This window comes from Typopeltis vanoorti, chromosome 8, assembly GCF_054136105.1.
Source record: "Typopeltis vanoorti isolate ZY-2024b chromosome 8, IOZ_Tvanoo_1.0, whole genome shotgun sequence".
NCBI classification, from domain to species: Eukaryota; Metazoa; Arthropoda; class Arachnida; order Uropygi; family Thelyphonidae; genus Typopeltis; species Typopeltis vanoorti.
Window position 1 is genome coordinate 108751396 of NC_143556.1, and position 27207 is coordinate 108778602.

Consider the following 27207-nt stretch of genomic DNA (forward strand, 5'->3'; position numbering starts at 1 on the left):
TAGGCAGTTGAAGTTCAAAGTTGGCTATTTAAGAACGCAATAAAGAACGGAGATAAGGTCGGTTATTATTCCTCTTGAATGAGGTCTTGATACGCCTATATCTATATTACAATGTTAATACCTGGTCACCTGGATTTCTTAAGGATGAGGAGGTAGGGGGACATGGTTCAGGGGCGAATAACCAAGAATATGAGTGAGCTGCGGAATTCATGCTCTTTTTGACGACGGTTTGAGAGTATGTGGGTTGTAAAATTGGTTAATAGACAAAAAATAAGGGATATGATATAAGCATTTAAGTTAATAAGAGGGTTTTATAGAATTGATGCAGAGGAAATATTTTAGCACTTGTCTAGACGAATAAGAACAAGAGGTCATCCCTAGTAATTGGATAGATGTGTGCTTAGCAAGGGTGGGAGGATTAAATTTTTCTTGGGGAGTAGAGGACGAGTGGAATGGATTACCAGAGTTAGTTTTGAGTGGGTGGTCTGTCAGTGGGTTCAGGATAGATACAATAGATATTATGTGGATAGTTTCGGTGTACGCGATAAGTTTTCAAACTCCATGGAAGTAACCACACAATGATAATAGTAATAATAATTTACTGAGCAATAATTCCATGGAATTAAAATATAAGGCGTCCATCACAATTATACTCCTCAGTAGTAAACGTGTAACACTATTTAATTTTCGCCCATAGATTTTCTTTTGTTACATTAACGAAATATTATGAATTTAGAGACTACATTTGTTGATGTGAGGACTATATTCTAAAGTTTCAGTGTTTATACTGGGATTAATTCGTATTTTCACAGATTATTTATTTCTTAATCATAATGAACACACCACTTTTGAGTTTCTTTATGCAGCGTTTATTTCAAAGTGCTATTGACATTAACCTAATGGATAAATTGCACTCGTGTATATTTTAAGCTCTAATTGACCTTCCACATCACTCTTTGTTTTGCTGAGATTATCATAAAAATGAAACAGCAGTATTCTAAGAAAAATAACATTTTTTTAAATCAGTGATAGAACTGTATGTTAATTATTCACCTCAGTGAATATATTAATTAAGCAAAAATAAATAAATTAAACAAAACTTTACAAGGTAATTTTTCTTTTCTTTTATTTTTGTTTCGAGAACAGTAATTACTGGCCTTTATTTTGACTTCCTTCAATAACAAAACCATAAAATTCCTACTGAAATATTTATTCATAAAAAATGATATTATGTAAGCAATAATATTACATTTTTCCAGTTAATAAATTACATCTATTTCATATAAAACGTATTTGAAAGAATTGCTTGAAATTAATATACATATATATACTCGTATATATATTAATAGAAATATATTCAGTGCTTATAAACATACGCATACCCTTCACCTTTAATATACATCACTAATTGCACAGGTTCTCCTTTTGTGGAAGAGAATAGCTTATTATATTACATATCGTGGTCACTTTTGTTGCACTGCAACAGAAATACACACAAGTACACACCATCGCAAATTTGCAAGAATTAACTCGGACATCTTTATGAAATACAAACTGCATGAACTATTTCTCAAATTAGAGAAACTATTTTCTTCCGTTCCCCGATCACCATGTGTACAAAACATTTTAGCATATAGTATAAGCCCACAAAAAAAAAAGGAAATGCAATTTTTCCCGAAAAATAAACATTTTCCATTTTAATATTTAAAATGACATTAAATATTCTTAATAAGTTTTTAATGGAAATGATTTCCTGTTCGCTCTTTTCGTTTCTTGATAACGTCTTGTGGTGCAGTTTTTCTGTCATATGCTAAACCCAGTAAAGCCATAAAGTCAATAAAAGCTGTTGTCAGATTGATTTTTATCCCAAATTCGCTTGTGGAATAGTCATAAGGAAAAGTGTGGTGATAGTTGTGGAATCCTTCTCCTATTGCTCCAATTGACACAAAAATATTTTCTCTGGGATTAATGAAACGATCGTAAGGTCTGCTACCCCACATATGAGCAGCACTATTCACAAGCCAAGTAACGTTTAAGGTGAAACAATAACGAAGAATCGCTGCTACAAGGAAGGCATTGGTATATGTTTCTCCCCAGTACCAAACAGGAATGACCGTAGGCATCACGAAGCAGAAGGTTATGATTAGAGGAATGTAGTAGCTAAAACATAAGAAAAAGATACTATAAACCAATGCATCAAAATTAATTGGAAATAGATCGAATAAATATTGTTATTTGAATCTGGTTAATAACAGATAAAATAGAAATTAAGCGGATAAAAATCCTATGTTGTTATATAGCCAGTAAATGAAACTGAAGATCGAGAACTAAGTTTCGGCATTGAAACTCATATACGATCTATATGAGTTTCAATGCCGAAAAACTATCGGCGAAGGCAATTCGAAGCAAAGGTGGAGCAAGCTCCCTCACTATTCTTGATATTCTCTCATAATGTAAAACACAGCTCCTAGGAGATGTAATACTGTCATTACATTATGAGGAGAGGTCACTACCCTCTCCGAATTGCTTCAAATTGCCTTCGCCGATAGTTTTTCGGCATTGAAACTCATATAGATCGTAGTTCTCGATCTTGAGTTTCATTTACTGGCTATATAACAACATAGGATTTTTATCCGCTTAATTTCTATTAAGTTGCCAGAAAACTAGCCGTTTGGCTTTTCATTTAATAACAGATAAAATATTGGGGGAAATAATTTATAAAATAAAAAACATCAGGTCATGTCCATAAACATGATTTACGGTATTCTTTAAATATTCTTTAAATAATAATGCAGCTACATTTTCTATTTACTAAAATTTTGAACTTGATTCTCTGTTCTACTGGATATTTTTGATAACGCATATCTGTGAAGAATAGGGCAATCCCTACCTCTACAAAATCATTTGTGTTCGCACCACACTAACCCCACAATATATCTTCACTACTACAGTACAGAATTCAAAAGCGTAAAGATATTGTCAAATTCTTGCTATCGGCAATCTGATATTACCGTGAGATCTGTAACAGAATATTATGGGTAATTTATTCCTGAAACTTATGTTTCGTGACGTCATTCACGCAGTCGCATCTCAAATAGAACACAGCATTCTCTGCTGTGATATCAAGAGAGCAGCTGAAGGACGCGAGAAAAGAATAGGTATGTAGGTAGAAAGAGAGAGATAGATAATGATTCGTTGTAAACGAAAAGGGAAGTTGAAAATGATTCTCTTAAGGTAAAAAAATAAAAATAAAATAAATTGTCATTTTTATGTGTTACTGTCAGCAACAACATTTGCATTTATTCTAGACCTTTTTATGTATACTAACTAAAACTAGTTTTTTAGATTAGACCTTCAGTTTTTATTGTGACTGTGTTGGATATCGAGTATATATATAATGCAAAAAAAAAATTGGTTTCATCAGCCCGTTTTTTGTTCTTATTACTTACTAAGAAGTAATAATTATTAATATAATTAACTATATTTAAAAATTATTAATTAACGTTCGTGATCAGCACAAATGCGATAAAATAAAAACATCAGTTATCTTAAAAGGATTTGCAGGTATCTTTTAAAAAGTATTGAAATTTCTCATTGGTTAAATGATATTTGTGTGAAATTTTTTTCTTATTATGTCTGTTGTTAATTTATTAACACCAGCTTACTATAGGTCTTGATTTGCATTATATCACAGAATAATTTTCCTTCAATAGATGAGGCATGCAAAGAAAATTTTATAAATATGGCCTCTTGAGAGGAGAATATGAGTTATGTGTGAATTTAAATTAGTTATTTTATTTATATATTTTTTCATTTTAAAGCAATACTAGCTATAGATTTGGCGTTATGCCACTTTCTTTTACTGGAATTTGTGAACTAGAGTTCACAAATTCCAGTAAAATTCCAGTTCACAAAAAAGCAGAACATGAAGAAATGTTCATTTATTATTTTGCCAAATTTCTGAATTTTTTATGAAATGGATAAACCATTGAAAAATGTTTGCATTTTTTATTTTAATTAGATTGTATGCCATAATGGATATCTTATAGATTCTTTTTCTGCATGATATCTCAAGAAAGCATAGAGAAAACGAACAAGCTTTTGAATTGTTTTATTACTAATAAGATACTTTTCCTAAAGTGCCCTTTATAAGTGGAAGAGAATATGTTTTAGAATTCACCTTTCATTTTTAGCTAATTTAGTTTTCCAGAAATTTTGTCATATATTTGATTTCCTGTTGATTTTAAAACAGAACGGAGTATGTCTGGTATTGTTACATGCCAAATAATCAATATAATGTGTGAAATCTCTACTATACAGAAAAAAAATTATGCATTCCGTATTTTGAACCTTTGAAAAGAATAAGGGTGGTCTCACTCTGGCTATCATCCCTCTCATTTGTCATGGTGTGTGTGTGTGGGGGGGGGGGTAGATGGCGTTGGTGTTGATGATAATTGTAGTTGTGGTTCGTTATAGTTGGTGGAGACAGAGAGCTGTAGAGTAGGTGCCCTCCCTCGATGAGTCTTTGGACTCCCTGGAGGAGCCCACCATAATAATAATAATAATAATAAAAAAATATCCTAAGAAGCAAATCATGAATTACAATGTACAGCTTTAGAACCGGAGTGTGTAGCATACAGCATTTTGAGTAAACTTGGCATCCTTTTTCTCTAAATTTTTTAGCAATTTTTTTTTAAAGAATAAAAATGAAAATCATTTTAATGTAATAACACGGCGATTCGATTTATTATTTATGTGTCTAAACCAACAAGCTTATTTTTTTTAAATGAAATAAAATTCATATATGTAATTTCAAATAGTCGTGATAATCTTTTTTCTTTGCTTTCTTTCTTTCTTTTTTAAAATAAATGTGGTTTATAACATGCATTCTTTGAATTCTTACTTTATAACCACATCTCATATATATTTGACGTTAAAGTACTCACCGTCTTTGAAATCTCACGATAGGATCTGCCAATAAGTCAGAAAGGTCAACAGTTTTCCCCTTTTCTAATACATCGGGATGCTTTCGAACAAGTAACCACCCTATGTGGGAGAAAAAGAAACCTCTCGAGGCATTGTGAGGGTCAGCATCAGTTTCAGAATATTTGTGATGAACTCGATGATCCCTTGACCAATCAAATATGTCATTCTGCAATGGAAAAATAATATATATATATATATATATTATTGGATAATAATATATCCAATATATAATAATATATTAATAATATATATTAAAAATATATAATAATAATATATCCTAATAATAATATATATATATTATTATTAGGATATATTAAAATAACCAAGCATATAAAATTGCTTGGTTATCCTAATATATCCTAATATATATATATATATATATATATATATATATATATATATATATATGGGTACATATATATATATATATGTCAACCCATATATATATATATATATATATGGGTTGACAGTGAATTTGCAATGAACAACAACATGGGGTTACTAAGGGAAAAATCATGTTTTAGCAACTTGCTCACATTCCATAACAATGTTACCATTATACTCGGCAAGGGGAATGGATACAGCATGATACGTTTGAATATTGCTAAGGCTTTTGACAGAATACAGTATAATAGACTGTTGCATAAATTGGAGAAAATGGGTTTGGGCTAGAGAATATTAGGATGGATAAGAGGATGGCTGACTGACAGATATCGAAAAGTGGTACACGGGGGATGTGAGTCTGAAAGATTTAAGGTAACAAGTGGTGTACCATAAGGATTAGTGCTTGGTCCACTGTTATTCAATCTGTACATTAATGATATTAGGAAGGATTTGTCAAGCGACATTCAGCTATTTGCTGATGATGCAAAGATATGTAGGGGTGGGGTAATCATGAATGCTGCTGATATGCAGTACTTGCAGAATGATTTGAAATAGCTTGGAATTATGGGCATGGGAAAATGGATATCAGTAAATGTAAAATCATTCACTTCGGCGTGATTAAATAGCCAATGTCGTATTATATTCATGGGATTATACTAGAAGAAACTGATGAGTCTAGGTATCTTGGAGTATTAGTAGATAAGAAGTTGAAGTTAAGGGCCAATGTGACAAAGACTGCAAATACAACTCAAACAATCTGAAACGCACGTTCACATGTAAAGATAAGGATGTCATTTTGCCTCTTTACAAGGCCTTGATAAGACCTCACTTGGACTATTGTGCGCAGGTCTGGTTTCCGTTGTGATTCTAATATATTGGAGAGAGTACAAATGAGAGTGTTAAAAATGACATCAGGATTTGGGGAATACTAATTATGAAGATAGATTAAGAATTTGTAGACTGCAGACACTAGAAACCGGAGAAAGAGGGGGGTGATATGATTGAGACTTACAAACTTCTAGAAGGTCATACAGGATTTCAATTGATGGAAGTTTTCAATTTATAGACGGTGGGGAAAAGACAAGAGGGCATCCTTAGAAGCTGAGAATGAAGGTGGTTAAGAAGGGGGTGAGGGCTAGATTTTTCTCTCAGAGGGTGGTGCGTGATTGGAATCGATTTACTCGATGCGATTTGATGTTGTGAGTGCAAGCAATTTAACAAGCAAAATAACAGATTATATATATATATATATATATATATAATCTGTAATAAGTAATAAATACCTACGAATATTAGAAGCCAGTGATATTCTCAACCACTCGAAAGTTAAAAAACAGGCAGCAGCAGAATACACCATACACCAAAAGAGTTATAAATATTCTGAAAACAAAATTAAATGGTTTAAACAGAATTAGAGCAATGAACTCTTTGGCTATACCAGTGATCCGATACATATCTGGCATAACAGATTACACAAATTACAAAAGAAGATCTGGAAAAATTAGACCACAAAACTAGAAAATTAATGAGTATGCATCATGAATTATATCCACGAAGTGATGTTTACGTTGTACTTGCCAAGGAGAATAGGTGGACGGAGTCTCTTGGAAGTGAGACAGAATGTGGAAGAAGAAGAAATTAGTTTAAAAAATTGCATTAACTATAGCGCTGAGCAAATGCTTCAAGCAATTACACAAGAGGCCCTCTAAAACAAACAGGAATCAAATCCGATTACAAAAATGAACAGGAAAAGAGCCTTCATGCGCGCTGTAAAAATAAACCCTTGCATTGCCAATTTCTTCGAGATAGTGAGGAAAACATTAACGTAAACAAGACGTGTCAATAGCTACAATATAGATATACTTCCATGTCAGTGCTTGCTGCAAGATATCTCAAACTGATTATAAATAACCCCATGATCAAGTGGCCAAAATAATACATTGGCATTTATTGTATGCAAAAGAAATGACTTTCCAGCATATAGTAGAGAAAGTATTGGAAAACGAAACAGCAAAAATTCTCTGAGACTTTAGAATACAAAATGATCGGCATTTGGAACACAATAGACCTGACATAACAATTATTGAACAGCGACAGGTTTGGATTATTGATATCGTAGTACCCAGTGATAACAACATTAACAACAAAGAACTGGAGAAAATTACTGAATAACGAGATCTGGCAATAGAGGTTGGCTGGCTGTGGCTTAAACACACCAAAGTCATCCCAATAGTTTTCCGTGCACTTGGTTCAATTTCAAAAAAGCTATCCAACTAGTTACAAGAATTAAACATCAACGAAGTGACCCCCATATGATCTATGAAAAACGGCATTACTTGGACCAGTCCATATTTTATGACTCTACCTAACAGACTATTCTTATATTTTTGGGCAGAATCTGAATTGCTCTGTATCACCAGTCAACTTGTTGTTTGAATGATACCTCGTTACTGTGTATTAATTATATGAATATAATAATAATAATAATAATAATAATAATAATAATAATAATAATAATAATAATAATAATAATAATAATAATGAAGCTCTGAATTTCATTCAGTTCACTAAAGTAAGAAGAATAAAGAAATAGAGGCAGGCTACTATAAAAAATAAATTGTGATACTCATCGAGACTACTGTGGAATACTCGTTCAGTTCTTTTAAAGCGTACGAGATTACCAGAAATCACAAACAGTGGCATTAATATTGTCCTCATTAAGAAGATAATATTGAGTACAAAATCACAATCAAAAAAAGAAACCAGTTCGAGATAAAAATAATAGCAAAATACAAGTCAAGTTCTGTAATTCATCATTAATAATAGTCTCACTTAAATTATTATTCATTATAATAACCTACAATTCCACTGTCCCTTCTTTCTTTCTTCCAAAACTAAAAACATGGGTAAGTAGAATTAATATGCATTAGTCTGTACTAGAGATTACGATGTCAAACATCGTAATCTCGAATATTAGGTCGTATCTTTTTCGGTAATAAATAAATATCAACGAAATCACACGATATCAGTAAAATATTGAATTAATCACACACGCCGAATTAAAGTAAGAATGTTAATTAAAGCACAATAGCTAACAAAAAAAAATCACATGTGCACTACTACTGTACTGTAACCAGCTTATTAAGCATGAGTAAATCCTTATGCGTATTAATGGATAGGTATATATCTTTATGCTTATCGATGAATAAGCATTGAAATATAAAACAGGTAAAGGGATTTCTATTACCAGCATGGTTGGTTAGCATATCTTTCTTTTACAAATGGACTGTGAGTTAGAATCTGACCATTACAGTTTCGCCGTCTTTAGACGGTGAAGAAATTTTGTAAACGTTTGGAGACCTGCTGCCTAGTCTAATAAACACCCAGAGTGGCATTAAACAGTTTAGTCGCTAGAGAGAGCACATTGCTTGGATTACATAATTAATATAATTAATAATGTACTATAGCCTAATTAGACAGATTAATTGAGACATTTTCCTTTTTGCGAATTTGCAGAATAAAATTTAAATTTTTCAGAACTTTGAAAATTTTCACTGATTTTCCTATTAAGGTAAAGCAATGAAGAATCTTCTTCGTTGGCGTTTTTCTCTATCATCAAACAACTTCTCTGCTAGTGTTTCCCCCCCATTCTGTTTAATGGGTTATCATACCCATCTCTTTAACCCATACCACCTATCGTATGGTATGGGCTATCATACCACCTCAGATTAACTCTGTTAACACATCCCTGAATGCTAACAATGTCAAGTTCCTCTTTAATATAATCAGTTTTACTATGATCCTTCTATTAACGTAATATTTGTTCACTTCTCTGATTTTTCTCAGAACTCTCATACTTCCTGTCTTTGATCACCGGTTTTCATCTAACCTAGATCTATAAATGGAAATTAATTTGAAGACCGTCTTGTACACAACCAATATAGTGTTTTAAATATTTTCTCTTTTATTCCATCCAAATGTATTCGATTAGTTCCTTGATATACGAGCTTTACTTATTCTGTAGTATATTTACATATTCAATTTTCCATTCACTAAAACTCTGCCTTAATATATGAAAACTTTTATTTGTTCTACAGGTTCTCTATTCAGGATATGATAATGATTTTAATGTTCGTGTATAGAGGCTTAAGTGCTGTGAAGACATAATGTTGGAGGTTTAATGGATTTTTTACAACACTCAGAAAGGATTAAAAATAATTTAATACTTCCTATATTTCGTCCTAGTCACTGGGACATCTACGGGAATTACAAAAATAACTAATGTGACATAACACAAATATCATACAATACTAAGCCCAACCACGTGGGTGACACTAAAGTCCTATCTAGGTGGAGCGCCCTCTAAGGGCGGTTGTAGGTGGCCTGGAATATAAAGTAGGATCTCTGGTGATGAGTGTTTCCCAAATTTTCGGAAGCTTAATGCAACCGTATTTATTAAGATTTGGTTGATTTCTAAGAGCTGCTGCTGCTTCCAAGAATAGTCTCTTTTTCTTGAATTTGCTGTGATGGAGCATGGGATTTTCTTCCATGATACTCTGTGGGTGGTGTCCACGACATGGTCAGCCAAGCCTGAATGACCATGGTTGTGTTTACAGACTTGTGTTCCTCTAGGCGGATGGATGCTGATCTGCCTATCTGTCCAAAGTACGCCAGCTTATAGGAACAGGGTACTTTGTAAACTCCAGGTAGAGAGAGAGGAGGGAGCTGATCTTTCGTAGAACGGATAAGGGTAGCAAGTTTGCGGTGGGGTTTATATGCTGTGTGTAGGTTGTACTTTTTTAGAATCTTGGCTATTTTTTCGGATGTGCCACGGATGTAGGGTATGGTGATGGCATTTTTAAATTCTTGTTGACGAGAAGGACCGGGAATGGGAGAGGAAGAACTGATTATTTTTTTGATACTGTGATCGCTGTAGCCATTGGAGAGGAAAGTGTTATGCATGTAGTTAAGCTCAGTAGTGAGGACGGTCCCATTGGAACAAACTTTGTTCATTTAATTAATATTTTCTTCAGAGTCTGCCACTGAATCAATCTTCATTTCTTTAGTTTTGTGTTCAAACGCTTTCATTTTTTCTTGAATAATATTTGTATATTTCAGTCTTTGTATAATTCAGTCTAGAGTTCAAATCTAAAATATTCTCGACTTTGATTCTTTTTAAATTTTGTACATTTTTTTCACCATGAAATTAATTTTTATCCTGTTCACATCTGAATGAAATCAGTTCTGATTTCAAATCCTCCGTATACTTTTACGTTCTGATCCACTGGGAATATTTGACTATCAATCAACTATAACATAGTTAATTAAATATTAAACTCCATATGAATTTATGGACATCTTTATGTTGGAACATGGTATTGCTAATGATATAGACTAGTCATTTCTGAACAGAAATCCAAACATACTTACCAGTATTATTAGATTGCTGTTTATGTTTGCCCATTGTCACTATATTACCAGACATTCAAGAATATTATCCTCACTGTGGTTGCCCCTTAATATTGCTGATCATTTTTACCAGAATATAACACCATATATTTGTCATTTTAATATAATTGTCATTATAAAATAAAATAAAATAAAATATATAATATAATATAATATAATATAATATAATATAATATAATATAATATAATATAATATAATATAATATAATATAATGTCGTTTTAAAATAATTTTTTTTTTTTTTATTGTGCAAGCTTTTTGTGACTGAAGAAAGGTGGAGTTTGGCTTCGCCAAAAAAGTGTACGCAGGGCTAAACGACCTCGCCTACTCACTTTGGGAAATAAGAGGCGTTAACGGATTTTTATATGAACATTTCATTAATATTTTCATATAATGAATATGATGGAACGGTAATCAATATTCACCAATGAAAAAGTGGGAAAATCCATAAAAGTACTTTTCTACAGAATACAAACGAAACGAAACGATTTAAATGTAATAATTTCCAAACTCCTATGACAGTTGTAATCGCAAGTCAGAGATCGGGATGACTTCCTTTCTCCAAATTGCAAATAACCAATAAAAAAAAAAACACCAGTTCCCTTAGATAGTTTCAGCATTTCTACTCAAAACTTGCAAAAAAGAAATAGGTGCTGCTCTCTCTTAAACAAATTTATATTTTGCATGAGAGAATACTCCTTTTCTAACTGAAAGATGTTCGTTGTTTTTCATCTGTTCTAGAAACGCAATAAAGCAAAGAGCGGCTTCATTTTTAATGACAATATTTAGTTTAACTGTCAGGACACCAATATTTTATGGTCTTCTGGCAGATTTCCAGAATATTCAACATGTTCCCTATTTGTACGTCCCCAAAGCGTTCACGTTTTCGTTACCTAATAACACCTTCCTACTTTCATAGGTCAAAAAATAATTTACTATCAGTTCTCTCTTTTTCACAATTCTCTTGGTTCGTGTATGACCTACTACCCGAAAGTCAAGTTTTTAAAATTAGGGTGCGATAATGTGTTGACTTGAAGACCTACTTCTTGTGTTCTCTTTTTTGTGAATTTTGTAAGTCACGTATATAGCGCGATTTTTTTTTTTTTATAATTACGGTCAGTAGGGGGCGACATTATAAAGCCATTTTAATTGGCAAATTCTTAAAGAAATTTTTATTACAAGAAATAATTTCTATATCATTTATTTCATGAGTTTATTCACTTACCTGAAAAGCAGTTGTGTTAAAAAATGCTAGCAGAAGACGTAGAGGCCATTTTGCTTTGTAAGTGCGATGCGCCCATAATCTGTGAGCACCAGCAGTTATTCCCAGGCCGGAAATTACATACATGACAAAAGCTGAAAATAAAATAATAATAATAAAAAGAACGATTGAATATTTTAAGTAATAATTTTTGTTTGCTTAAGCATTACAACGTAGTAATTGAAGATTACTGAAGTTTATTTTTCAATTGCCAGTTTGGACACACAATCAAAATTCAACATTTCTCTTTATTTCGAAATAAATTATATTAAATTATATATTAAGTTATATAATATATTATATTTAATTATAATTTAATTTAAAAAATATTTGTAGCAATAACCATTGAAACGTATCCCTAATTACACAAGATCAATATTTTAAAATTACATCTAAAATTTCTTGAGAGGAATTCTTTCTTTAATTATAAATAAATTTATAAATAAATTACAAAAAATGGATTAACATGATTTATAAGTGGATAACTTTGATTTCAAAATTAGAGAACTACTAACTTCCCTGTATAGGAAAAAAAAAGTTCCCGTAAAAGACGCATTCATTTCACTCGTGAATGGTAAGGACAATATATTATCTTGGTACTTTCTTCGTTCTAGGAGAGACATATTGCATACAAATATTGCTGTTTAAATTAGTCATATATAAACAAAACGGATGAGCCAAAAAAAAAAAAAAAACCATCAAGCTAATCTAAAAGAGAATAAGGCGATCATGATTTATTACCAGTTCAGTTTTATTATATTAAACTGATAAACATCATGTGTAATCATAATATTAGGGTAAGCATTTTAAACTTAATTGCTCAGGCAAGTAGAAATACTAAGAAAAGAATGAGGAGGATTAGTTGTATATGACATAATTCCAAAGCATTATTAATTTCATCAAGAATATAATCTTGATGAAATTAAAATTAAAACCCTTTATTTCTTTTTGAAATATTCGCAATAGCGGTAGGATATGAAACTTCATTCTTTATGTCAAGTGAATTACAATTACGATATCATGGTAAACTTTTCGACTACAGTTTACTTTATAAATAAGAATGCCACTGAACTAATGAGGATACAATAGTGGATAAATAAATAATGCTTATTCGATTATTGACTTTTAATCAGGAAACGGTAGACTTAATAAATTTTAAATTTTATTTTCTTTAAAATATCGAAAATAAAGTTAGAATATACAATAATATCCATATTGGAGGGCGTGTGCCTGCTTAGCTCAGTGGAAATGGTATCTGTCACCTACGGCGATAGATGATCCAAAAAAAAAAAGGGCATCGCAGTTAAATTATAATCGCCGACTATGGCAACTTTTATTAATCATTATTCTCGACGGGTTGCCCAGTTAGTCAATATCTGACACGAGCAAGCGATTTTTTTTCTCGGATTTTTCGTCCAGTGAACTCAAGAAAATTGACCGTAGAAGCCACACTATTTTCAGACAGTAAACAGTGTTAGGGATTAGGGACCACAAGATGGCGGCACTTGTAAGCTGCCTCTCTTCATCGGATGCCACATGTAATTAGTGACAGCATTGGACCAGCTATCTCTGATTGGCTACCGGTGGAGAATCAACTGTTTCATCTCCAAACGTTATATAGAGCTAAAGTGGCCTCGCCTACTCTCTCTACATGGAAATAAAGGCGTTAGCTGATTTTTTTTATTTTAGTTTAGATCATGGACCATAAAAAGGAAAGATGAAAAACGAATTCAAACAGCAGAAATGAAGTTCCTTAGAAAAACAGCTGGATATACCAAATGGGACCACAAAACAAATGAAGAAATCTTACAATCCCTGAAAATAAACCCAATTAATTACTACATAAGACAGTATAAACAAAAATGGCTAGAACATTTAAATCGAATGGACAACAGCAGGCTACCAAAAATATTATACAAATAAAAAATAAGTGGGAAAAGAAGAATCGGAAGACCAAGAAAGAGATGCCATGAGACCGAAACAGGCCACTTGGCCTAAATTCCATTTTAGGAAGAACAAGTTTAGGTCATATAGGCAACTAATGGTTCTTCCACTGTAAAACTTTTAGAGACGTTTTGAAAGTAGTCTAAGGAGCTTACATAACATACATAACATCGTGTATAAGTAGCTGAATAATTCGAAACTAAACTCATCATACCCACTTATTTTATTACGGCATTTGAGAAAATGTCTAGTTATATAAATTCTGAAAGCTTCTAGAAGCTATACAACAAGAATATTAATTTGCTCACTTGTTATACACATGCATACTTAACATTTATCTTGTATTCTTAGTATTTGTATGGTTTTTATTTCCATGTGTGAATAAAGCCTAAAAAGGACCACTAGACTGCTTTAATCATTTAAGTATCTTTTCACATGTATAAACGACCTGCTACAGGCGGTGTCCGGCTGAAATGACTGCGAGAGGGCAACTGACAGCATTTGAAAGAGACGTTGTAATAGGATGCAATGTTGGAGGCCTCTCTTATTGGCAAATTATTGACAAATTGGGCCATCCCAGATGAACTATAACTGATTCCATAGTGATATGGAAGTGCAGGGAGTCAAACGCAAGTTCTACCCGCAATGGGCAATCACCGAACGTGACAATATGGGTGCCAAGAAGGATAATATGTAAAAACCGCCATTCGAAGACCGACACGTTGAATGCGGAGTTCCGCGAATCGACTGGAACAGGAATCTGCACAAAACCATTCAGAACTGAGACTCACAACTTGGGTTTCCTTTATAGAACCGCAATATGCAAGCCCACATTACCAGAACCATCTTGCAGAGTCGTATTCAGTTGTGCAAAGCGCATGTTCTCCAGAACACAGCTTGGAAAGCTGTGTTCTGGAGCGACGAATCATTCTACACTTTCTACCGAGCAGATGGACGGATGTGGGTGTGGCGTATGACCGGTGAACGTCTCTTGCCAGAGTGTGTAACCCCAACTATGAGATTCGGAGGTGGCAGCGAGATGGTTTGTGCTGTTTTCTGGTTTGGCTCCAGAATTCTGTTTGTGGTGTCACCAACATTGAACTCCAAGAGGTATTTGAACATTCTGGACAATGCAATGCTTCCTACTTTGTGGCATTTCTACATAACTGACCATTGTCTCTTTCATCAAACAATGGACCATGTCATAACTCTGCTGCTGTAACTGTGGTGTTTGTAGACATGAACGTCACCACAATTGACTGGCCTCCAGAGAACCCTGATCTCAATCCCTGAATCGGATCATGGAATCATATAAAGACGCTTCTTTCAAACTTCGACAGTTCCCTTCTCGCACACACATATCACCACGAGATAGTTGCACTGTCCTGGGAGCATCATATTCCTTCAATTTATACTACCGGCTAGAAACACGTTACTCGTTACATGGTATAATACACCTTGCACGTGGGGATGTCCGTTGACTTCTTTCCAAGCAGTGTAGAAATAACATTCATGTAGTATATCGTTTATACATGTGAAACGACACTTAAATGATTAAATAGTCTAGTGACCTTTTTTAGGCTTTGTTCACTCAGAGAAGTAGAAGTCCAAGCCATAAAAATACTAAGAGTGCAAGATAAATATTAAGTATGCATGTATATATCAATTAAACAAATTAATATTCTTGCTGCATAGCTTCTAAAAGCAATAGCTTATGGAAATTATATGATGTCGACATTTTCTCAAATGCCGTAATTAAATGAGTGGGTAAGGATTCAAGAACGAGGTTTAAGTTTTGAATTACTCAGCTACTCATACACGAGTTATGTAAGTTCCTTAGACTACTGATTACTTTCAAAACTTCTGTGAAAGTTTCACTCCTCTCAATATCATCATGCTGCTATTTACAGAGCGTATAAATCGTCCCAAAACGTTGATGATAGCTATAGGTCAAAGTAATATTAATCATGCAAAAAAAAAAACGTTCGATTTCGAGCCTCCGTAGCTTAGTCAGTACTTACGATGCCTTTTAAAAAGACCGAGGTTTCAATCCCGTCCAGGACACGAAAAACCTTTAGGTGAGTGAAGATGAGTTAGCCAGTCTAATACGAGGTGGAAGGTATTTTACACTCTGAAACTGGAAAGTTTTCATCCCTCAAAACAGAAAATCACCATATGAACATACGCAATTTTTACTGACATAATACACTGGCCTTAATTGCTTTGGCCGCAAGTCCAAAACAACTAACGTTCGATTGTACACGGCATCATAGGGACAAAGTTGGATTTGATGTCACAACTAATTTTGTAGTTGTCAAGGATAAAAAAAAAAAAACGATGTAAATGATTTTAGTGTTAAATATGTTATGTCAAATGAATCTGTTGTTATTTTTTGTTTCTTACGAAAGATTCCGAACGACAATGGACGTATGAACATACGTCCGCGAAACTCTAAATCTGACGTCGCATCAAAGTCATATTCAAAAGTCTACTAGCACGCAATGCAATGAACATTTCGTGTTAAAAGTACAGGTGGAACAATTTCCGATTAGTAATGTTTCCAACATTTTATTATTTTGACAAATGGACTGTTATTTGAAGCTTTAATAGCTCCGAAATTATTATGTTTAACATACATTTTCTCATTTGATATTTAGTAATAATTGAAGTCTAAACGATATAAAAAGCGATATACTCTGAAAAGTAAATAAAAACCTACTTAAAAAGGTTTACAGTTGTTGATCAGGTCATCTCCATTATTATATATAATATAATATAAACTAGGAAGATTGCTTTAGACAAACAGGATCAACTTTTTAAAAATTTCCTTATCAAGGATGTCTGAACTTCCGAATCTACACGTTAAACAGAAAAAAAAAAAAAAAAAGCTAAATATTTACTCTCAGACTAAGCGCCTATTACTATTAAGCAAAATCAAGAATAATAAATTATTATTATTATTATTATTATTATTATTATTATTATTATTATTATTATTATTATTATCGTTCCAAAAGGGGTTATTTTTATTTTATTTTTTTTTAAAGACAATAGAAACTTTTGTCAAAATTTCTAGATGCATAAAGTATGATGTGATAAGCATTTTCTCCACCAGATGGCAGCACAAATAATTAATTTCACTTTGACATTATAACGAGTGCATGTACGTTATTATTTTCATTCTATCCAAAGTAGAACCACGATTTTATTTTATTTTGTACTTTTTTTATTATTTGGAGTAGTGCATGACAGCGACCCTCCGTAGCTCAGTCGTTATAAACGAAGCCCCTTGTTCGGAAAAACCTGGCTTCGATTCCGTGAGAAACCTTTATCTGATCTCTTTCGACTAAAGGTGAGTTAGTAGGTCTAATACGGAGGTTTTTTTCACTCTGGGAGATGAAAAACTCGGATTTTTCGTCCGAGTTTTTCATCTCCCAGAACAGGAAAACCGGCCCCATGAACACATGCATTTACAGACATAGGACACACTGGGAGGCATAGGGCCAACCACCACCTTATTCTTGAGACGGTTGTGGTTGTAAGAATATAAAACCTCGACACCATTAAAAGATAGAAGAAGACGATTAAGAAGAAGAAAAAGAAGACATGATAACCGAACAGAAGTTATTGTTTTATAGAATGTCCAAATGAAAGATAAATACATTGATATAATTGAAAGAAATCCTTGGTTTAACTAAAATTTAAATTAACAAGAGGTATTTTAAATAAGCTGGAATGCGGTTACTATTAAAAAGTAATTTCTATCTTAATTAAATAACCCGTGTTTTCTATATCTTTCTACCATGTCACATCATTGGAAATGAAATAACCTAAGGAAAAAAGGGGAATAACAACAAGCTTCTAAGAGGAACTCAAAACTCATTTCAAGCCGAGATGACTAAACGAAACTGAAAAATAAAAAAAATGAACTAACGAAAACTTAAAATGGATGAGTGCCAGTTGGTTTCTTTTTAATAAACAACTGATTTAAAGAAAGAAAGTAATAGTTATTTCCTCTTCCTAAATACATCTCAAAATGTAAGGGTATATTTTATATTAATTATATCATTAGGAAAATCCGAATCCTCTTTATATATGAAAGATTAAAATCTCTTAATATGAAATTTTTACACGATATTAGACAAAAAGAGGTGCTTGAGGGGAGGGGAAGAACCACTACAAACTCTCGGGTTTCCCTTGCCACCTCACAAGAGATTTTCTGATGACGTTAATTATAGTTCCAGCGAAACAAACTTAAAAAATCCTTTGGGTACAACGAAGTCATAACCGTCCTGTTTATTTCTTTGTTTTTTCTCATTCTTTCCTTTAGGTCAAGAACGCCCATTATTACTCCTGCGTAACCGGTTACCTGTAGGAGATATTACGTGAACACTAAGATGGAGAGATATTTCAGATTTATTTATAATGATATGTTTTATTTATAAAACGCTTTGGCGCTACTGTTAAAACAGGTTCGATATTATCAGCTATTTCATGTATCATTGAATAATGCATGAAGCTTCCTTATTGATGTATTTTAATATTTTTTAATACACAATTTTGAGTTTCTCTGTAACGTATATGAAAAAGTAAAGAATAAAATTGAAACAAAACAAAAAAGAAAAAAATAATAATTATATATGATTTAAATGTACTAACCGAAAACTGTCGTTTGTATCTTTGCCGACGTGAAGATCAGATAAACTCCATACAGTGAAGCTAGATGAAGATAGAAAAATAATATCACATTTCTCCACACTATTTTTAATGGCTGTTTTGTCTTTGTCTCTGTAACCACAGTTTCTGTCGTTGTTGTTGAATGCGGAACCATACTGAAAGGATTTTTTTTAAATATTCATGAGTTGGCTTATTTATTTAGATAATATTTATAATATTTATAACCTATAATACAGAATACAGATTTTGTTAAAATTCAAAATTTTAACAAAATCTGTTAAAATTGATGAAATTAACAAACGAATTGTACTTCTAGCTTTTGGTTTCATGCCAAACATTTCCTTAGTGAATAAACTAGAATTGGAACTAATGCTATAATGATCAAAGGAAATTACTTTCTCAAATAATGAATGAAAAATATAGTTACCTAATTACTATTACGCAGGAAATTTCAGGTACTGAAGCAACTGGCGGTGCATGTATACCACTGACGAATATATTGCTAATAAATACTGTACATATATTATTCAAATAATTGCTGTACGCTGTTGTCGTCATTGTAGAGGAAAACTAAAAAGCTTTTCCCTTAAGAAACGACTATTAGTAATTTTAGAGAAATATAGTTCGGCAATTATAGAGGAATTTCCTTGGGAAATTCCTCTATAATTGTCGGCAGCTTTTTTTTCAACTCCTCCATTTTTATAGACTAATTCAGTGAGAGTTATCTGGAAATCGGAGATCTATTATACGAATAATGATGGACTACATATGAAAGATTTCGCAAAACTGTTTCATATCATGGATTTTTGGTTCTATGCTTATAGTTTAGGGTTCTTAATGATTCAGTGACTTTGTCTACCATAATAATGAATTGATTTTGACATTGCAGACACCAGCACTGCGGATGAGTGAAGTCGAAAGGGATGAAACACATAGCTATTTGATTTGAAAATTTACAAGTCATACGAATATATTTGAAAATAAATAAGAAATTTAGCTGTAATGAAGTTGAGGTAATTAAAGAAGCTTTTATAGTTGAAATGCAATCGGTCAGAGTGTATAGAGCTGGTACATTTATCTTAGAGAAGATATGGAGGAGCACTGGGAGAATTTTTGATGCCGGTTGCAGTGTAATTTTTTTTTTTTTTTAGGAACAGCATGGTTTGTCAAATAAGAAAGACAAGAGGAATATACGGTTTACCGAAGAGCTGTAGATTAAATATGATATCACTGGAGAAGGGCGCTTATGTATATAAAAGGAAGATAGAGAGAGAGAGAAATCAAACAACAAAAATAAAAATTTAGGAAGAACCTGCACGCAGCAGAAAAACAATGCTTCTTAAAACATAACGAGATGAATCTATCTCTGAGAGGTAGCTTTTTGATTAGTCTAAGTGCTTAAGAGTTTTCTTCTGTATTCAATAAGGAATTTATTCAGCAGCTATTTGACATCACTTTTAAAAGCGCAATGCTATTAAAATTTGCTATTAATTTTATAGAATTAATAGCCAATAATAGATACATTAACTCCTGCAATGAAAAAAAAGAAAATCTAATGTTTCGGAGTGGATCGTAAAGAGATTATTATAACAACAAAGATTAGTTGATGGAGATATTCACAAGAAGAAAAATCTGTTGTTTAAAAACATGGGCTTTTTTTTTTTTTTTTTTTGCGTAGCACAGAAATGACGCTTCTCATGTCATGGCACTTAAATAATCAAGTTTATTAGACGCATTATCCGACATTGTTATTCTGGAATATTCGTTCAATTTTTTGGGCAGAGTTTCAAATTAATATCATTTGGAGAAGGGCGTTGATATACAAAATGAACAGAAGAGATTTAAGAGCGAAGCCAAGTGGTATATCCAGGATTATTTGAAAAATCAAAATTTGAATGAAAAAGATCTGCCATCAATAAATATAATATACAAATAAAGAGAAAAGTAAGAATCCAGTTCCCAAAAAGGGATGATGCTATAAAAAAGGAAGCTTCAATAATCTCCCCACTTTGTCAAACTGATCAGCAACTAAACGACGAAGTTTTCGAAACCTTTTCATGTTATTTGGCCATATGCACGTGATATTATCATGAAGATCCTTTAAAGAAAGAAACTTTCTTTACTAATGAAAAAAGGGATTTTAGGTGTGATAAGTGATTTTTTTCTTTAGGTTTCATTTTTGAGGGGGAGAATTGGGGGCTTCCACAACTTTAGAGTCTTGTGATAATTATTCATTACATGCAATGGTTAATAGAAAAAAAGAAGAATGTCTTCTGAGGACATAAACTAAATTAGGGATTTATACGCTGTAATTTACAGAGATACACATTATAAGTTAGGGCATATATTATCGCACACAGTTCTCGTAGCTCTTGTTATAAGTACCTCTTTTCATATTACGATTTAATTACAGGACGTCCTTTTATCAAACAAATTGAATGAACACCGACAAGGTATCACTATATATAAATATATATTTTTTGCAGTGAGATAGCATTCGAATGATATGTTTAATATTCACTTTAGTTACAGACATTAAATGTACAGAAATATGCGAAATGACTAGAATATTGTACAATTGAAAAATATTGTACCATCTAATTACGCTTTAGTTTTAAACGCATTCAGTTCTTTAACAGAATGTGTTTGAATATTCTCTTGTCATTTATGCACTGCTAATGTTGATATTTAATTACAGAATGAGAATACTGGAATTGATAAATGGAAGGTGTCACGCGTCTGCTAATTAAAATAAAATTAAAATAGAGTGTTTGTTGCAAAACTTTTCTGTAACACCTTATGTTGAAAATTGGTTTTATGTAAATTAGCCTTAACAAGTTAATTTAAATATTTTTACATTACATTGTAAACTAGCATTCACCAAATTTTATCAAGGAGCCGTTAACTTAGTGATTTAGTCGTTGATTTACAGCACAGTTGGAAATATTAAAGCGAGTACTCAATGTCTATCAAATTTCATGTCCTACTTTATATGTATAACTTGAATTCCGCTTTGTTACCACGAGTTAATTTGCTAATTTCCTTTTCCGAACTTTTGTCTATAGGGTGTTGGTTCAGTAACCTATGCGCAGACTGCATTCCATAGAATCAATTTTATATATCCCGGAAATATATTCCGAACATGTTAATATGGCACCCAACTCATTATTTTGATAAAAAGCAAATTATACAAATTGATTTTATTAAAAAAAATGGTGTGGTAGATTTTAATAATTTCTCAACTAATTTAATGAATCGATTTACAACTTTCCTTTAGTATTTTTATATATATTTAATATTTCTCTCTTGAATTGACCAAAACAATCAAAATCGAATCATATTAAACTTTAAACTCATCTTTATTTTAATAATTTGAGACAATATGCAGAAATTTATGCTAAATAATATGCAGAAAATTTTCGGTATATTATTAGGGAAGAATAAAAGTCTTTTCCAAGATTTAATCATACAGTTTTAATTAAAAATATAACCAAAAATGCTTTGTACTGTACAAATGAAAGGGAATTACAAAATTAGAAAGGCCAGCCTTTTGATAGGCCAGCCTTTTGTCATTAACAAAAGGCCAGCCTTTTGTTAATGACAAGTCAAAATGTCGTAAGATTTTTAAGCGATGAAGTAAAAGTAAAAATTTAAATAAATTTTACAGCTACTTCATTTCCCCCCTTGATATCTATAATGGAAACTTGCCTATACTTGTAAACGGTGTTTCCATCCACTGGAGATTGGATGGAAAAGAGCGAAACAAAATATTAAGCAAGTGTTCTGTACAGGTATTATTCATGATACGTTTAAGTTGGACAGCTGTGAAAACAAACAACTTGCTTGAGGAAATCACTGCGTTCTGACAGGAAGAAGCAAAAAAAAAAAAAAATCTGTTATTTCCTTCAGTACAAACAGTGACTGAATGAACTCCTCGTTTTAGTGAAAGTGGTCCCATCTCATGTTTAAATGCGGGACGAGGCAACATTTTTTTTCAAAGCCATCTTAGCTAATATTTACCAGTATTTAATTGTTTCATCACTAATTATCATAATTGTTTCAGATACATTTGGATTTAATGCCTTACAAATTACTAAAAACAAGGGAGAAGTAAATCATATCACGGAGCACGAAACTGCTCCATGCTCCCATTTTACACCAGGGCCCGGAAATCTGGAGAATTCCATCGAAATAAAAATTCTCAAGTAATCAAAGAATCCTAATATATTATTCGGATTCTTTGATTACTAGAATTAAGCACGCACATGAGCTAGAAAATTACAGAACACGATTTTTCACACTGAATGGAGAGCTTTAACAATCGGGAAGTGCGTGTATAAATGCGAAAAAATATAATGAATTTACTTGCATATCTAATTACTTAATATACAGTTAGCGAACAAACGAATTAAAGTATTATTATAAATGACAATCTCTTTCAGACCAGAGTGAAACTATACGTTGCTTACTGCGCATGAGCAGAACTTATTGCTACCAGAATACAATGAATGTATGTTTACTTGTGTGTGTGTGTGCGTGTGTGTGTGTGTGTGTGTGTGTGTGTGTGTGTGCAGTAGCGCACTCAGGATTTAATCTTGGAGGGGACCGAGCACTCATGATTTAATCTTTGGGGGTGGGGGGGGGGGGAACTGAGTTGATTAGACGATTTGAGAATGCACACTACATTGCATGCGACCTATGACTGAGCATCTGCAGCGATTGCCAATACATGACACCCTTGATCTCCTCTGGCCCTGCTCGGGCAAACGAAGTAGCGCTCGGTTCCGCAAGAGCATTACTTCGTTCGCCTTGCGTTCACAGCGGCCTGGATTCCCGAGAACTATAGAGTATTCCCACCTTATGTGACAGCTAATTCATAAGAGGTATAGAAATAGAAGACGCAACACAACATAAATTAAAAAAAATGAATTTTATTTAAGAAAAAATTTTTGGAAATTTTTCTAATGTTTTTGCCTTTTTCTTTTTATTTTTTTGGAGGGGGGAACCCTTCCCCTTCCCTGGGTGCGCCACTGTGTGTGTGTGTGTGTGTGTGTGTGTGTGTGTGTGTGTGTGTGTGTGTGTGTGTGTGTGTGTGTGTGTGTGTGTGTTTCCTGTTTTAAACAGGAAAAAATATAATTCTCAAGACTGTGAAGGCCGCTGAAAAGTCAAGGTGATTCTCATCTGAAACTGGCTCTGAATAGATTTCTATCAAAAAGGAAAATCTCACAAGTAATTCGGAAATATCTCTCGATGTCATTTACTTACAGGAAATAACAAAAACAAATTCCCTGTCGGTGTAAATGGGACTGAGTTAATCAACAAGTGGTGAAATATCCATTCTGAGATAAATGGGACGCAACAGCTAATAACAAATGGTAAAATGTTTATGCAAGCAAACAAATACATCGCACCTGAATAATATTTCATGGTTTAATAAGTGCAATGTTCTTATTAAATTTCGACATGTCATATCGATGATGTATCATTCTCATTAAAAATAGTTCTTTACTTGAAATAATATATCCGTATTCCATGAAATTTTATTTTACTTATACTAAGCAGATATTGTGACATTGCTTGCCTTAACCGACTAGAAATCGTACACGCTTTCAAACCTGTGGAATCAAATCTCACCCTGTGTATTAAATGGTTGTTAATGTGATTGCCAATTGGAGGTAAATTAATTTCATAGTTGAGCTTATTGGAGATCCTGAGTAGCTTGAAACAGTTCCATGTTTTGTTTTTACTAGGATTTCCGAATTACGTAAAAATAATAACAATAAAAAATCTCTTAGCCCTCCCCACGGCATTTAGCATACAGTTGGTTTACAAGCTTTGGTAGGTAAGAGTCATTCATAAAACAACAAAACTCAAAATTCTCATCTGGTAAAACGGATAGCAAAAACATGATACCAGCTACCAGCTTACTGGTGGCCTGATGTAGCTTAAAAAATGCCATGTTTGGTTTCTGAAGCAGGCTTTCCTAATTATCTGACCTCTATCCCACCACTGTAGTAATGCACTATAGGTTTACAGCCTTTTGTTGGTAGAAGTACCATCGAAAAATAAATAAATAAATAAAATAATATTTTCCATTTTATGAACCATCATATAAGTAAACAAATTTATCCGCTCTGTAATATCCATGGTAAGTTTATATTTATTATCCCTCTTTATTAAGTAATTAAAAAAAAATCCACTTATTCATTCTGCAATTTTTAACCAAGACTAAGATTCTCATCCAGTGAGTGTTAGTAAGCAGATCTTTCTTGGTTGAAAATCCCTAGTATCCTATTCAGTTACTGTTTTGTTCTAGGCCTTTTTAATCGCGGTTTAGTTATCCAATCTCAAACAGAAGTGGAAAAAAAAAAAACATGAGTACTACACAAAACTGATAGATTGCGAAATGGCTTCATGGTCTTAGTTTCTTCATCAGTGTTCTAACAAAACACAATTATTGAAGAGCCAAATTTGGGTATTCACACAAATTAGATTCATAATTCCTTCAAACTATCCATCATTCAATTTTACAGTGAAGAAAATTTCTGTCTAAAGTGAAGGTGGGTAGATCTAGAGGAAATTCCGACTAACGACACCTTTTACTTCCTACAAAACAACAGCAACAACGATAAAAAAAAATTTAAAAATGGTTTCTGTATTGCAGCCTTACTCATCATATGTTTAGAGACTATTTCATTTTTATGATCATTAAAACGCCCATTCACACAAGCACTCCTAATGAAACCGTCTCATAAATAACTTACTTTTATTATTTTGTGTTATATCACACAGCTATTGCATCGTGTATAATTATGGTGGTGAATATATCACACACAGCTGCTATACCATTTATAATTATAGTTTTTGTTTCAGTGGTATTTCCTAAGTGTTTGTCTAACATACTTTGAGTGACAAAGATAAATATATATATATATGCTTTCAGATATGGACATTGGTATGTCTTAATTAATATATTCATGTTTTCAATTTAAATTAGCATCGAATTTATTCCAACCGCTAAATTCCAAACTTATTAAACAATTGCCATGAAATTATTTTCTGGAATCAGGTTCGAGTATTGCATAATTTATTTCTCCCATCCCTTTTTTTTTTGTTAAGAGAAGGGCTTAATTTACTGCAGTCTAAACGAACATTTACTGTGTTTCACCTACGACGTAGAACTCTGTCCTTGACTCACATCCTGAACTGCGACTATCTATAAATGTTATTTAATTTATGACAATAATGCCATTCTACAATTAATGTCGACAAGAACAGATCACTACAACACGAACGGACGCTTGTAATATAAATAGTTTACTCAAAACTTCATGGATATCAACGGTAATTTGACTGACAAAAAAAGCGAATTCTAATTTAATTTAAAACTGAATTTTTAATTAAAAAATTAAAATATCGAATAACTCAAATATCATATATTTCTAATATAAGAAACCAATATATAGACAGATTCTACGACGTAACCAGTCTATTTAAGCCATAAGAAAATATAAACTTAATTTTATATGTATAAAAGAAAACTTACTTTGATCTGGTCTTGGTTCAGATACCTTTTTTTTTCTCTAAATGATTTCTTCGTTTTAATGCAGTAGTCAGCAATACACTCTGTCAGACTATAAAGTACTAAGTCAGTAGTGCTGATTACCCAACTTTAATAAACTTGTCGCTTGTTATTATTCACGAAATCGGCAAACAGAAAACTCCATCAGCTGTTCCGTGCAAATAAAAGCTGTTGCTGATCTTTCGATGTGAAAGGAATTAAATGAATTCAAATTCGCTGTTTTTATAGTTTTCCTCCCAGGTGACTGTCGTAACAATAAACGGAAAAAGATGCAAGTCCACGGTAGCTAAAACTAGATAACACCATCTTCACTTTCTCGTGACGAAAGATCCGCTGTCTACCACGTGCAGTTTTAAGTGCACTTAGCTGTCACATTCTGATCAGAGATCTTCGGAGCACGAGCCGTGCGGGAACAGTGGCGTGATATATAACGGCGTAGCGTTGGGTGGCGTGATAGCGTGAATCAGCTCAGCCACGTTAGCGGATGAACTCTTTGTTGGATGATGAAAGTCTGCGCAACCGAGACATTCTGGCTTTTATAATGCTGTCCATACATCTAGCACATGATCGGGTGAACTGCAAACACGACAGGATAATAACAGTTTGGCCTGATGTAACCTGCATAGATGGTGATGCAAGAAAATTATTTTAATTTTCTTTCGCAATGCAGTAAAGTAATACAAGTTTGTTCAGCATCGGTCCAATTTAATTCTTTCCATAGAACAAGTCATTTCGTTGACCCACTTACCTGCTCAACTCATGACCCTTTTGTTGTTGATAAGGTGAAAGGGAGAGGAAGTTTTTTTCTTCTTCTTTACAATGCACTTATGTACGTGATTATTTTTATTTTTCACTTTTAATCGAAAGTGAAATTATTAACAAAAAAGGAAAAAGATTTCTAATTT

The 27207-nt window shown here is 32.8% G+C and overlaps 1 protein-coding gene across 1 annotated transcript; it reads right to left on the reverse strand.

Annotated features, from left to right (window-relative positions):
* Window positions 1-1102: 1102 nt before the first annotated feature.
* LOC150104272 (acyl-CoA Delta-9 desaturase-like) lies at window positions 1103-26528 on the reverse strand. The gene is made up of 5 exons (XM_090396259.1): window positions 26267-26528; window positions 18703-18875; window positions 12064-12194; window positions 4947-5152; window positions 1103-2160 (listed from the first exon to the last, which is right to left on the reverse strand). Exons 2-5 carry the CDS (start codon window positions 18872-18874, stop codon window positions 1737-1739), a joined length of 933 nt encoding a protein of 310 aa, XP_090252385.1. The 5' UTR covers window position 18875; window positions 26267-26528; the 3' UTR covers window positions 1103-1736.
* Window positions 26529-27207: the final 679 nt, after the last annotated feature.

Bases quoted from the DNA above. Each gene is read 5' to 3' on its own strand.
- LOC150104272 (XM_090396259.1), bottom strand. From the start codon at position 18,874: ATGGTTCCGCATTCAACAACAACGACAGAAACTGTGGTTACAGAGACA. The intron at 5,153-12,063 runs GTAAGTGAATAA...TTTCCATTGCAG, and splicing joins TTAACACAACTGCTTTTCAG to AATGACATATTTGATTGGTC. The intron at 2,161-4,946 runs GTGAGTACTTTA...CTTATGTTTTAG, and splicing joins ATCGTGAGATTTCAAAGACG to CTACTACATTCCTCTAATCA.